General features: G+C 41.4%; 2 protein-coding genes across 6 annotated transcripts in view; one reads left to right on the top strand and one right to left on the bottom strand.

Annotated features, from left to right (window-relative positions):
- Window positions 1-1,419: 1,419 nt before the first annotated feature.
- vps26c (VPS26 endosomal protein sorting factor C) lies at window positions 1,420-8,016 on the top strand. Of its 3 annotated transcripts, none has more exons than XM_079247814.1 (8): window positions 1,420-1,572; window positions 4,111-4,254; window positions 4,418-4,567; window positions 6,588-6,668; window positions 6,837-6,911; window positions 6,986-7,136; window positions 7,203-7,355; window positions 7,435-8,016. In XM_079247814.1, the coding sequence occupies exons 1-8, from the start codon at window positions 1,516-1,518 to the stop codon at window positions 7,515-7,517; spliced, it is 894 nt and encodes a 297-aa protein (XP_079103940.1). In that variant the 5' UTR covers window positions 1,420-1,515; the 3' UTR covers window positions 7,518-8,016. The 3 variants fall into 3 exon arrangements, with proteins under 3 accessions (XP_079103940.1, XP_079103941.1, XP_079103942.1); XM_079247815.1 differs by having other exon boundaries at window positions 7,203-7,351; XM_079247816.1 differs by having other exon boundaries at window positions 1,433-1,564.
- Window positions 8,017-8,491: 475 nt separating this feature from the next.
- Window positions 8,492-13,546, bottom strand: part of ttc3 (tetratricopeptide repeat domain 3) — a 49,816-nt gene continuing 44,761 nt past the window's right edge. Inside the window, exons 40-46 of one of the 3 annotated variants that reach the window (XM_079247812.1) lie at window positions 12,499-12,583; window positions 11,383-11,484; window positions 10,898-11,034; window positions 10,673-10,787; window positions 10,442-10,573; window positions 9,199-9,291; window positions 8,492-9,117 (exon numbers count right to left, since the gene is read on the bottom strand). In XM_079247812.1, the coding sequence (XP_079103938.1) occupies window positions 9,007-9,117; window positions 9,199-9,291; window positions 10,442-10,573; window positions 10,673-10,787; window positions 10,898-11,034; window positions 11,383-11,484; window positions 12,499-12,583 (775 nt within the window). In that variant the 3' untranslated portion in view covers window positions 8,492-9,006. The other 2 variants (XM_079247811.1, XM_079247813.1) reach the window with 2 other exon arrangements.

Consider the following 13,546-nt stretch of genomic DNA (forward strand, 5'->3'; position numbering starts at 1 on the left):
GAGGAGTGTGATTCCCCTGTAATTGGAACACACCCTCCGGTCCCCCTTCTTAAAAAGGGGGACCACCACCCCAGTCTGCCAATCCAGCGGTACTGCCCCCAATGTCCATGCGATGCTGCAGAGGCATGTCAGCCAGGACAGCCCCACAGCATCCAGAGCCTTAAACTGCATGGCAGGACAGACTCACTGTACTCTGCAGCGATGTCGAGAAATGTGTGCAGTCAAACAAACAGGTTAACATATCAGATAATTATTGTAAAAAAAACAATACTACGCACAGCTTGAGATTTGCTTAGGTTGAAGGCTGCAGCTTTGACGTTGGAGCTTCGATATGATAATGTGAAAATGACCAATTAACTCATTCTGTGAGCCACAAACTTAAAATACTCGACTACAAATACCTTAATGCAACATTCAAACATGACTCTACAGCCTATATACAGCTCTAGAAGGAAATGCATTTCTGAAGGAGAAGAAAAGAGGAACAAATTTGTGGATTATTATTATTAAAAAGTAGTGAGCTGAAAGTTTTAATCTCATAGTACCTGAAAAACTGAAACTTTTTTTTTTCTTTCAAAGATAGTTTTTTATGTTTGTATTTGGTGGATTACAGTAAAAGTCCTGTCTGGCAACTGTTCCGACCAGTCACCAAACGAGCTGAATTTAATGAGCAGAGTTTATTTGCAATGTAAACGAGCCTGTTAGTGAAAACACCTGTTTATAAATGTAGAGGTAGATCCAAAAACATGTACCAAAAACATACACTTTTATTGTATGGACCAGGAATTGCCACCTCTGGTGGATTATTATGTCTTTGTTTTAAAAATGCTTCTTGGCAACAAATTTCACCTTGTTAGGGAAGTCTGTTTATTTACCTTCTACTTGCAAAAACTTTTGCAGGATGCAGACATGTTGAGATGAAATTCTGCAGCCGACAATCACATATCTGCAGTCTGCGACCAAACTCTGCTATCAAAGATAAAAAAAAACACCCAGCCTAATGAGAGTTGGTCACAGGCTACACTACCAGTCAAATGTTTGGACACCCTTTCCCATTAAATCCAATGGGATGTCCAAACTTTTGACTGGTTCTGTACCTCCAGAACTTGGGAGTGGAGTTGAACAACCTGTCAACAGTCCTGACTTCACATTTCTGCTTATACCAGGTGACCAACACAACCTTGGCTGACTTCTGACAAAAACAGGTTAAGGAATGGAAAGTCATTCCAACCCAAAAGGTGTCCAAAGTGTTAACCATACAGTCTATGGTGTTAACAAAAAGATAAATCTTTTGGAACAACTGGGAGGAATATTAGTAGAATTTACTTTGAAGGAGCAAGCCAGGCGGAAGTCCTCCTTTTATTTTGAAGGTTATGACCGGATATTGATTTGTTGTTTCTGTCATACGGAACTCTAGCTTTTAGATGTAAAGACCAGTGCAGTTTCTTCGTGTATTTATTGTATGAAGGAGAAGGAGCCTGCAAGGTAAAACGGGAGGGTTTAATCTGCGCAGACATGAGCGTCACTCTGGATATAAGACTGAAAAGAGCGAACAAAGTTTATCGTGAGGGGGTAAGTTACTCATAGTCACCCGGTAACCAGCTCGTTTAGCCTGTTCAGCTAACCATTATATCAATAAGTGGTCAGAAAGACAGTTTAGTAAAAACAACATTAGTCCTCCTGCTACTGAACTGCTCGCGCTCACGCGACCCGCAGCTGATTGTTGGGTGTTGCGACAAATTCTGTCACCCTTCCTATTCAGTACCGCCAGTGGACCAAAATCAAGTTTTTAAGATTTAATTTGTCGTTTTACATCACATGAATGCCAATTGTTATGCAAATCACAAAATGAAACTAATTTAAGCAAAAAGAGAGTTAAGTTGGATGAAGAAGAAGTTGTCATCTTCGGGGTTCAAACTAACATGCTAAACATGCTAATGCTGTCCACAAACAGCAGAGGAAAATGTTAAACCAGTGTTTTCAACCTTTTTTTTTTTTTTTTCCAGCCAAGGCACACTTTTTTTCACTGAAAAATCACAAGGCACACCACAAACCAAAATAATAATAATAATAATAATTTAAAAAAAAAAAAGTCAATATAATTAATATAAAGTATATATAGAATATATATAGAAATATATAGAAATCAGATAAACACATGAAGGAATTTTATTGTCCTGTTTGGATCATGAACACAGAGCTGCTTTTTAGACCAATTAGGTGAAATTGGGTAATTTCTCAGGGCACACCTGATAATCTCTCGGCACACTAGTGTGACACGGCACAGTGGTTGAAAAGCACTTTGTTAAACTTAACTAGTGGCCTAACTAAGACTTGTCTTGTTATGACATTACAACAGCTTCTGGTTTATACGTGATTAGGATGTGTATGTTTGTTCATGTAAAGTCAAATCTGTACTGTAAGATATTAATACACTCAAAACCTAGAATCATAATACACAGCTCAAAATAAATAAATAAAAGGAACTCCTAAACAACACAATGTAACTCCAAGTCAGCTGTCCACTTAGGAAGCAACACTGATTGACAATCAATTTCACATGCTGTTATGCCAGTGGAATAGACAACAGGTGGAAATTATAGACAATTGGCAAGACACACCCAATAAAGGAGTGGTTCTGCAGGTGGTGACCAAAGACTACATCACAGTTCAGATGCTTTCCGGCCGATATTTTGGTCACTTTTGAATGATGGCGGTGCTTTCACTCTAGTGGTAGCATGAGACGGAGTCTACAACCCACACAAGTGGCTCAGGTAGTGCAGCTCATCCAGGATGGCACATTAATGTGAGCTGTGGCAAGAAGGTTTGCTGTGTCTGTCAGCGTAGTGTCCAGAGCATGGAGGCGCTACCAGGAGACAGGCTAGTAGCAAATTCACCACTGGTGCCCTGTGCTCTTCACAGATGGAAGCAGGTTCACACTGAGCACATGTGACAGACGTGACAGAGTCTGGAGACGCCATGGAGAACGTTCTGCTGCCTGCAACATCCTCCAGCATGACCAGTTTGGCAGTGGGTCGGTAATGGTGTGGGGTGGCATTTCTTTGGAGGGCTGTACAGACCTCCATGTGCTCGCCTGAGGTAGCCTGACTGCCATTAGGTACCGAGATGAGATCCTCAGACCCTTGTGGGACCATATGCTGGTGCGGTTGGCCCTGGGTTCCTCCTAAAGCAAGACAATGCTAGACCTCATGTGGCTGGAGTGTGTCAGCAGTTCCTGCAACACGAAGGCATTGATGTTCTGGACTGGCCCGCCCGTTCCCCAGACCTGAATCCGACTGAGCACATCTGGGACATCATGTCTCGCTCCATCCACCAACGCCAAGTTGCACCACAGACTGTCCAGGAGTTGGTGGATGCTTTAGTCCAGGTCTGGGAGGAGATCCCTCGGCAGAACATCCACTGCCTCATCAGGAGCATGCCCAGGTGTTGTAGGGCGGTCATACAGGCACGCAGAGGCCACACACACTACTGCATCTCATTTTGACTTGTTTCAAGGACATTACATCAAAGTTGGAGCCTGTAGTGTGTTTTTCCACTATAATTTAGGGTGTAACTCCAAATCCAGACCTCCATGGGTTGATATATTTGATTTTCATTGATAATTTTTGTGTAATTTTGTTATCACCACATTCAACTATGGAAAGAACAAAGCATTTAATAAAAATATTTCATTCATTCAGATCTACAACGTGTTACTTTAGTGTTCCCTTTATTTTTTTTGAGCGGTGTACATACATAGTATTATGTTAATATTACTTATCTGATAGTACATCTACTACGCACCCAAAGTTTTTATGTCCACTGATGGGTTGATCATGCCTGTAGATATTTAGATAGGTATTGTAAATGAGATATGCATTATTTGTTGAGGCTTTTGTGGGAGAATTGTTGGAAGTCCATAGATGAGCTGATGGGAAGCATAATTCAGGGTCATACGGGTGGTACTGGTTGTGGTTGATCTGCAAATATGTAATGAAAGCAGACATGTTTGTTACTCCAGTAATTTCACACATAAGCTTTTAGGATTCTCGCTGACCGTTTGCAGCTCCAGAGCAGCTGAGACGGGACCTGACAGTGTAGTGTGTGCAGGAAACTGTGGCTGGTGTCATCGTGCTGTCGTGTAAGGAGCCCATGCAGCATCATGGCATCTCTCTCAGCATGGAAGGGCTAGTCAACCTGCAGCTGAGCTCCAAGAGCGTCGGCATCTTTGAAGCTTTCTACAACTCTGTCAAGGTGAGCTGTGAGTCCTCTGGTGTTGAAGAACTTTGACTTGTTTTGTCCGTATGATCACCACACATTTCTCAGGTCCTCTGTCGTTGTGATTTCTTTAAGTTGAGTCTGTCTTTTAAATAAATGTGCAGTTCTGGAGAATTAAACTAAATGTTTTGTGCTACAGCCCATCCAGCTGATCAGCAGTAACATCGAAGTTGCCAAGGCAGGAAAGATCCCAGGAGGCAAAACCGAAATCCCGTTTGAGTTCCCTTTGCACACAAAAGGCAACAAAGTGCTGTACGAGACGTACCATGGCGTGTTTGTCAACATTCAGGTGAGTTTGAGTCTGGGACTGAACCTGTTAGACACGCCATGGTTTCATACCTGCAGTTCACCTCGTTCGCTCTCAACGAGGAAACATTTTAATTGTTCCAGTTTGTTTTTTTTTTTATCACACCAACTAGTTTCAGATTAACCTCATGGTGAGTAAACAAAACATCTAAAAATCAGACTCTAAAGGCGAGTTCATGAAGTAACCTTCAGAAATCAGTAGATGGGGAACCCTTGTTTTTTGTTTAATGTTGCTTTTTAGGGATGAGTCATCTACATATGAAGCCCGTTTCTTTCCAACGAGACGGAGTTGTTCTAAATGTTGCATTAAAGCCTGTTTCAAATCTCTACCATCATGTGACTGATGACGTGTGACTCTTTACGCTCCAATGAAACACCGGGAATGAAGTAAGTTGGTGACGTTGGCAGAATTTGGTGCCATCTGTCAGAATGGGATGATAAAAACGGCGTTCCTTCCTGCTCACTGCTTTGAGAGAGAACTGCAATCTCGAGAGAAAACTTTAAGGGTGGAGGATTAAAGTGGAAGAAAACATGTATGGGAACACTTAGGCGCCGGGTCACCCACATAGGAAGTGGTATAATGTGGAATAGGATTAAATAGGATTTATTAGTACCTTATTATAATTTTTAATGTATTACTGTATGTAGTAATTAGATGGTATAACTAAATTTCTCTCTGCAACAATAGAGAATAAATGACAACAGAAGATTAGTTAATAAAATATAAAATGTCATGATGTTGTGAGTGTTCCTGTCTAATGTGACTGTTTATTATTCAGGAATCAGGAAACGGCATATGATCCAAATCAGGATTGTTCTCAGTAATTCCCACTGAGTTGCGTCAGCAGTTCTCCCAAACCATCATATCTCCCAACAGGCTGATGTTTACATACCAGTCATCTTGTTTCACAGCACACACGCGTGTTGTGTCTAAAGCATGTCAGGAAATGTAATGAGTAACAGGATAACATGTTAAACCATAACTAAAACACTGATTTCAGTGTTTCAACATTTTTATATGTAGATGACGCCTCAGAAGGAAGACCACTGCAAGACTGAGTTTGTGCAGGAAATTAAATAAAAAGGGGGATTATCAGAAAATGTGCTTGTAATGACTGCAGCTGACCACCAGAGGTCACTGGTGACGTCTGTCTTAATAAGCTTTGACTTTTTTCCAGTAAAATCAGCTTCGCAAGGTTTTGTTGACTCATCCCTAAAAAGCAACATTAAACAAAAAAACAAGGGTTCCCCGATTCTGTAAATATGAATATTTTCCACTAATAAAATAGTAATAAAAATGTTCTCATTTTTATTGTAGTTCTGTAGCAGAAGCATCTGGTTTGAGCCATTTCTGTTGATTACTCTCCTGTGATGCTCAGGGTCCAAAAAACTATTTTTCAATTTGCATTTTGAATGTAAAAACATAAAAAGCTTTTCTTTAAATGAAATATTAATATGAATATTTGGACAGTGCAAAAATGATTTAACAGAAGTCTGACTTGTGGAGCTTCTGGACTGGAGTGATTAAAAAAAAAAAAATCTCCTCCAGCCAGAAGATGGGATTATTTTTCCCTCTGAGAGTCACAGGATTTTATCCAGTTTTCCTCTTTACAGCTTGGCCTTATATAGCTTGTACTTATTACGTTATTGTCTTGGAGTCTCCTGTTTGTCTTGAAATTATGTTTGACCAAGAATCTGCCTTTTAGGCTTTTTCAGAGGAATTAAACACGTTTTGTTTTTTTTGTTTTTTAAATACCATCTGAATTTCTTTTATTCGACTTAATTTAAAGTGATGTACTTGAAAGAATGTATAAAACCTTAAGAATAAAAACACGGTCCTCGTATATACAACTGAATTTTTTTTGTTATATTTTCAATTAATTCTGGGTTTAAATTATTAAAGTTTTATTTTTTATTAAAATTTTATAGAACAATCCTATTTATATAGATAAAGGAAATCCCAACACTCCTGTCTGTAAACCCAGGCTGTGTTTTCTCTCCAGTACACCCTTCGCTGTGACTTGAGACGCTCGCTTTTGGCCAAAGACCTGAGCAGGAACTGCGAGTTCATCGTTCACTGTCAGGTGAGCAAACATTTCCTCCCATTGCGACAAGATGGAAGATTCAACGTTTTATTTAGCTTGAGCTGTTCTGATCTTAAGCTTGAACAAATGTTTTCTCTGCATCTTGAACTTAAAAACTTTTCTGTGGAAGAAAATGCCAGATTTCATCAGCTGCTCATTGATTTTCAGCCACAGAAAGCTAAAGTTGTTCCCACGCCGGTCAACTTCGCCATCACGCCCGACACCCTGCAGAACATCCGCGAGGTGAGAAACACCATCTCCTGTCCTTTTGATTCGAGTCGGACATGAGGACAAACGTGCGCTGCTTTAATCTCCAGAGGGGTTCGCTGCCAAAGTTTCTGATCCGAGGTCATTTAGACGCCACCAACTGCATCATCAGCCAGCCACTGACTGGAGAGGTGGTGGTGGAGAACTCTGATGTCCCCATCAAGAGTATCGAGCTGCAGCTGGTTCGGGTGGAGACCTGTGGTGAGTTCTGTCAGACACCAGCTGTTGCCATAGCGACGCGGTTTTCTCAGTGTGGTCTGTGTTCAGGTTGCGCTGAAGGATACGCCAGAGACGCCACAGAGATCCAGAACATCCAGATAGCTGAAGGCGACGTCTGTCACGGCCTCCCCATTCCCATCTACATGGTCTTCCCCAGGTTGTTCACCTGCCCCACACTGGAGACCACCAACTTCAAAGTGGGTCAGTAAAACCCGCATGTAATGCGGTCCTACAGCTGCAACGGTTCCTCTCATCTCATTTTATCATGTTTGTCTTCCAGAGTTTGAAATAAACGTCGTCATTGTGCTTCATGATGATCACCTGATCACAGAGAACTTCCCTCTCAAGCTCTGCAGAGTCTAAATGTGTCATCAGCCCACAGACAGAGACCAGACCGGGTCCAGGTCCTGGTTCGCTCTGGACATCTGGACCAGTTTTCCCAGAAGGACCAGCTCCTAGAAGGCTCATCTCAAGACAACAACCAGCCATTCAAAGTCAAGATGCTCCTCCTCAAATGTAACCAAGAGTTTAAGTAAAACACATCTTTGAAAGTCTGACGTTGTTGCGGACCTTCGTCAGCTCAGTGTTCAGGCAGACTAATTAATTCGTGGCATATTTGCACATAATCTATCATGATACCTGCTTATTTTTAGACTGAAGCTGTGAACGTTACAGGGGAAACTGCATGAAAAATCACTTTTCTAAGTGCTTAGAATTGCCTCATGTGGCGTTTAGTCAGAAACTATAAAAAAAAAAAAAAAAAAAAACAATCCCAGGACTGAATTCATGCATGCAGACTTTTAAATTAAGTGTCTAAACAGCTCCTTTTAAGATCTCCATTTTCATGATGTCAAACTATGAAGTTCCTCTCCTGCTGGGCCTCAATCCAGCCCACGTCTGTGTGGGGTTTGCTGGCCCGCTCGTCTTCAGCCTGACAGGAAGCAGTCGGAGCTGCAGCCAGCTGGATGGAAGAAGTTTCTCTACATAAACTCCCAGAATCAGAGGAAAACTGAGCGGCCTGGAACGAAGCGTCGCCTGAGCAGCGTTGCCAGACGACCTGAGAGAGAAGCAGCTGCACTCAAACTATGGGCCGCGTTACCAAAGCAGGGCTCCAAAGTTTTGATAAACAGTGAACTGTTTCAGGTTGGATATGAAGTCTAGTTTCTCCTTTAAAACATGAAAACATGCAATGATCTTGGTGAAGTATTTACATCTTTTTCCCTCCTGGAAGCCGTCGGACCCAGCAGCACAAACCAGTTAGAGCATCCGACCAGTCTGACTTGAAAGTTTGTAAATGATTTACAAAAGTTGTGAATAAACGATACTTGAAGGCCTGGACTGAAGTTCTTTATTTCCATTACCATGGGGGGATTAAATAATAGAAGTGTTTTCATTACTTTAATTGAACTTTTCTTCCAATGAAGCCAAACAGACACGAAACGGCTATAAGCTACTGCAGGGACGCAGTGAACAATTTAAAATAAAGCATAAAAGAAACAAGTATTAAAACTATCCATCTGGCTTTCCTGAAGTTCAGTTTTTACCAACTTCCATCTCAAACTTCATTTTAAAAGTATAAAATCCAAATGAGGAGTTCTGCATTTGGACATTTTACCAGGCTTCAATTTAAAACTTCCTGCAGCGTCTGGGTGGAAGAGTTTCTGTAACGCGCTACTGCGACAGATGCGGACGTTCGGGACGTAAGCGCCAACAGTTTTATTTTGAAAGGGTATAAACTGCTTCCTCCCGAAAATTATAAACACAAAGCACACAGATGAAGACAAAGCATCATCACAATTTAGCAAAAAGGAAGAAGAACGTTGGCAGTGATGGGAGGGAGGAGGTAGAGACGTCATGGAGCTTGGCGTCTCCTGCCGGACAGGGCGGGGAACTCTTCAGGCAGCAGGGCATGATTTCTGCAGGTGGGGCATGTTTTCTGCTCCCTCAGCCAGGACGCGATGCACTGAACACAAGCAGGAGACACCAGATTAAACCCGGAAACGAGAACATCCACCGCTCCAGCTGCGCTGGCGTTCCTCCTCACCTCGTGATGGAAGCTGTGTCTGCACTGCAGAACGCAGGTTTCCTCTGGACTCATGTCTTCATGGCAGATGATGCACGGGTCCTCCTCGTTCAGCTGCAAAGACCACATGCAGTCAGATCCAACGACAAACCTGAACCAGACCGGCGGCGTGCCGCTGGACTCAGAGCACCAAACGTCTGCGAGTCAGCTGCTGGAAACTATCCACAAGGCGACCGCTCTAACAAAGACCCGTGAGACACGTTTTTAAATGTGGTTTAGAAGATGAAATTATAGGAAATAAATACTTCACTCAAGTTAGAGGAGAAATAATAATGTAGCAATTTGACATTTTATGTATTCATTCGTTTTAACCCTTTCATGCATAGCGGCCGTATAGCAGACACATATTTACAAGCTTTTTTCTTGCATATTCATAAATGAGGATGATATTTCTGTGAATAAACCACTTCATTCGATACGTTTCTACTCACTGGAGAATAAATAAATATAAAACTCAACATAATATAATTACCCAAGTTAGCCTTTGTGATAGATACAGCTACATTTTATAGATGATTTACAGAATTATACATTTGATGAAATACATTAAAATAAATCATGATAAATTCCAAGTATTACTAATAAAAAAAAGTATCATTGCATATCAAGTAGAGGTAAAATGCTGTGTTTAAAAAAAAAAAGTTCCATTATTTTTTTCATTGATTTATGCATGAAAGGGTTTTAAAAAAAAAAAAAGAAGAAAAAAAAAAGCCATTAAAGGAATGACTTTCTGTACTTTTTACTGTTGCAGCAGACCTGAAACTCAAATACATGATCATATCTCAGCTGTTTAGCAGGACGAGGCAAATAAATTGAGTTTAGAACGTTTGGATTGGTCCGAGTTTTTACAGATTTACAGTAAACTGAGGGGTCCAACTATATTTCTTATTGTTCATGATTACAAAATGTACAGACTCCTATCAGAGCGAGGAACCGCTTCACCCAGAGTAAAATAAAAAAGTCTCTTCCCAGCTTTAAGACGGAGCGGCCAACTCCGGTCCTCCAGAACCGCAGTCCGGTGGGAAATTAGCAGATTTGTGCAAAGTTTGGCATCAAACTGCACAACTCTGCCAATATAGTCTGAGGTGCGTCAGGTGTGTTGCAGCAGGGAAATCTCTAACATGCAGCTCTCGACCGCGGTTGCCCCCCTCCCCGCAGTAGGAGTTTAATAAACAAATGTGCTGATTGACGATGTTGGACTTACTGCGTTGGAGCTTCTTGCTTTCTGGACTCCGACTGGCTGCCAGACCGGAGCAGAGTTTAGCAGAGGAGGGGTAGAACACGCCACCGGACTCCTGAGACTCGCAGCCTTGGCTCTGGCAGAACTAAGCCTCTCCTGGACAGACAGAAAAACAGCCAAAGTGATTAATTCCACTGAAAAAGTTTGACTTTCATCATTATTTTAGATTCGACTGGTGGAAAAACCTCCCCCTACCTGATGGTCCAAGATCAGCTGGGTCACGCCCCCGACCACATCCTGCAACGTCATGCTGTTGAGGCTTCCACCCCTGGATGATCGCAGCTCCTGAACGAACTTCATCAAATCCGACCTGGACAGACACACGGCGGGAACTCGTTTTAAAAAATCCATATCGCTCGCGCCTTATAAACAGGATCGACCAATCAGAAAACAGCTGACTTGTTGGGGCAGCAGCGTTACCTGGTGTAGTCGGGGAACATGGAGGACAGAGTCTCCATGGCTTTTCCAAACACAGTGCTGTGTGCAGGCTCATGTTTCCTGGCAACAGGCCGGTGCTGCGGCGGCGGCGTGGCTGATGGCGGGGGAGGAGCCGCATGCTGGATGGGTGGAGGAGGGCTGTTACTTGTCTGCGCAGCAGTTTTAGGCACAAACTCTTTGGCTGTCACAGAAAGCTGCAACATTCACACACAAGCAAAGAGCGCAGGTGTCCGTCAGCGCACGCCGACTGTCAAACGTGATTCTCAGACACCGATCAGCGGTGATGGTTCGGTAAAAAACCAGCTCCATGAACCTCCACTGGTATTCACATGCTAGAAACCAGGCAGACCCACATGAAACGTACGTGCAGTCGAGGTAAAGACAGGTCTATGAGATGGCGGAGCAGCCAAGCATCACATCACGGGTCTCATAATTTACTGCTTAAACAGACATGATACTGGTCTTACTGGTGCAGCTGCAGGCTGGGACTGGTTGCTACTGCTGGGGGCAGGAAGGTCACACGCTCTCCTGCCGTTCTTCACCTGATCAATCTGCTCCTTGTAGTGTTTCTGTGGATCAAGATGCATCTTATGATTCTGATAAGACAAGAAGAGTTTTAAGTCTGCTAAAAGGAAAAAAACCAAACATTTAACATCACTTAGTTTTATCTGTCTGGATATAAATGTAAATGTTTGGTGTAAAACCGAAGAAACACGTAGAAACTAAACTGGTTTATGTGACGAAGAAAAAGACCCGGACGGCTTAAGTTTCAGTTCTCTCTGAAACTAAAATAAACAAACCTAAAATAATAAATTAATGTGCAAAATTTGAACTGACTGGCGGAGAAGCTGGCGCGCATCGGCGGCCAGATTCAGCTAAACGTGGCGTATGAACGAGGAGGGAACGGATGATGGATTCACTGTGAAGCACTTTGGGTGCCTTTAAAAGTGCGAAACATATCTAATCCACCATCATTATTATCATCACCACCATGTTTTATTGTGCTTAGGTGATAAAACATGTTTTGTGTGCCAAACATGCTTGTTGAAAATGTGGCCAGGAAGGCCAACGTTGGTCTTAGACATTTTTTTTCAAGCTTTTGGGAAACTTATTGTTTGTTTTCCAAACTGTAGCGAGACTAAAACGTTTCCCGTCAGGAAAAGCTTCTGTCTCGTCGTCCAGACAGGTGGACAATACAGATGGACAACACAACCAGTAAGTGGTTAAAAGGGTGTCTAATTCACACCACCAGCTCATTCTTCTCTGAAATCTCATGACACATTTTACTTCATAAAGATGTTTTTAAGCCAAACGGCACAGTTTATAGATCATATCTAATGTGGGGAAGAATGTGGAAATAACTAGCTGTGGTCTCATCTATTAACATGACAACAACCTGACATTAACGGGGTGTAAACACTTTTTATACCGCCTGCATGTGGAGGAAATAATCCCACAAAAGCAGAATATTCTGCAGAATACTTAAAGCTTGTAATGATGTGTCTTCCTGGTAACGGAGTCGTCCATTTCTCTGACCAGTAAATCATTACAAACACCTGAGACATAAACACACGTTTATCTACCTCAGCAGCTGAAATGCTCTTTTCAAGCTCTTCAACTTTGGCTTTACAGTCATTTCTTCTCATTTCCAGCTCTGGATTTGGGAATCTGCAAAGGTGAAGGACATCCAGATTAAACATCCGCTTTATAACGTTTGCAACATTTTCGCTGCAACAGACAGAAAACAGAGATGAGAAGAGACAAAAGGAGGAAGATGGTTAACTTCATCTCACTGTAAGGAACAATTAGACATTTATCTGCACACAGAACTCTGTTCGCTCAGGAACATGGTTAAACACCATTAAAAGCTTCTGATTAATGGTTTAATCTGGTTGAAACTCTCCTGCAGAAAGTAAGGGAGATCCCAGTGCACTAGGGGTGGGAAAATCAAATCGAAAAATCGAAAATTAGGATTTTTTTGCTTCTCAATTTTTAAATAGATTTTTTTTTTTTAAAAAACAAAAAAACAAAAAAAAAAAAAAACAGTTTTTTTTCCAAACAAATAAAAATAATCCATTATAAAAAAATTGTCATTTTTATTGATCTTTTACTGGTCTTTTTTTTTCGTAATTGAAAACAAGAAAAATGACGTGCAAAAAAGTTTTCTACATTTGTTTTGTTTTTAATCTACAAAAATCAGCATTATTAAAGAATTGTGAGAATCGCAATTTAAATCAAATTGGCACCCAAAAAAAATCGGAATCGAATCGGGACAAAAGCATATCGTCACAGCCCTACAGTGCACGCACAGAAACATCATCATGGGACGCGTCTTTTCAATAAATTTTATTATATATATATATATATATATATATATATATATATATATATATATATATATATATATATATATGGATATATGGATGTGGCATCTGGTTTGTGGAGAACATGTTTAACTCAACTGTATCTAAACAAACGCATAGAAATTACTTTGACAATAAAAAGTAATCCTGATCAGTCGGTTATATAATAAAAGCCGTTTCAGCTTTACAAGTAGCTGTTAGCACACTTTCAGCAAGGCTTTGCTAACCGCCCACCAATAGGAAGCAAAGTGGGAAATGTTCAGCTGGG

The sequence above is a fragment of the Telmatherina bonti genome, assembly GCF_933228915.1.
Source record: "Telmatherina bonti genome assembly, chromosome: 10".
In the NCBI taxonomy this organism is placed as follows: Eukaryota; Metazoa; Chordata; class Actinopteri; order Atheriniformes; family Telmatherinidae; genus Telmatherina; species Telmatherina bonti.

Bases quoted from the DNA above. Each gene is read 5' to 3' on its own strand.
- vps26c (XM_079247814.1), top strand. From the start codon at position 1,516: ATGAGCGTCACTCTGGATATAAGACTGAAAAGAGCGAACAAAGTTTAT. The intron at 4,568-6,587 runs GTGAGTTTGAGT...TTTTCTCTCCAG, and splicing joins GCGTGTTTGTCAACATTCAG to TACACCCTTCGCTGTGACTT. The intron at 6,669-6,836 runs GTGAGCAAACAT...ATTGATTTTCAG, and splicing joins AGTTCATCGTTCACTGTCAG to CCACAGAAAGCTAAAGTTGT.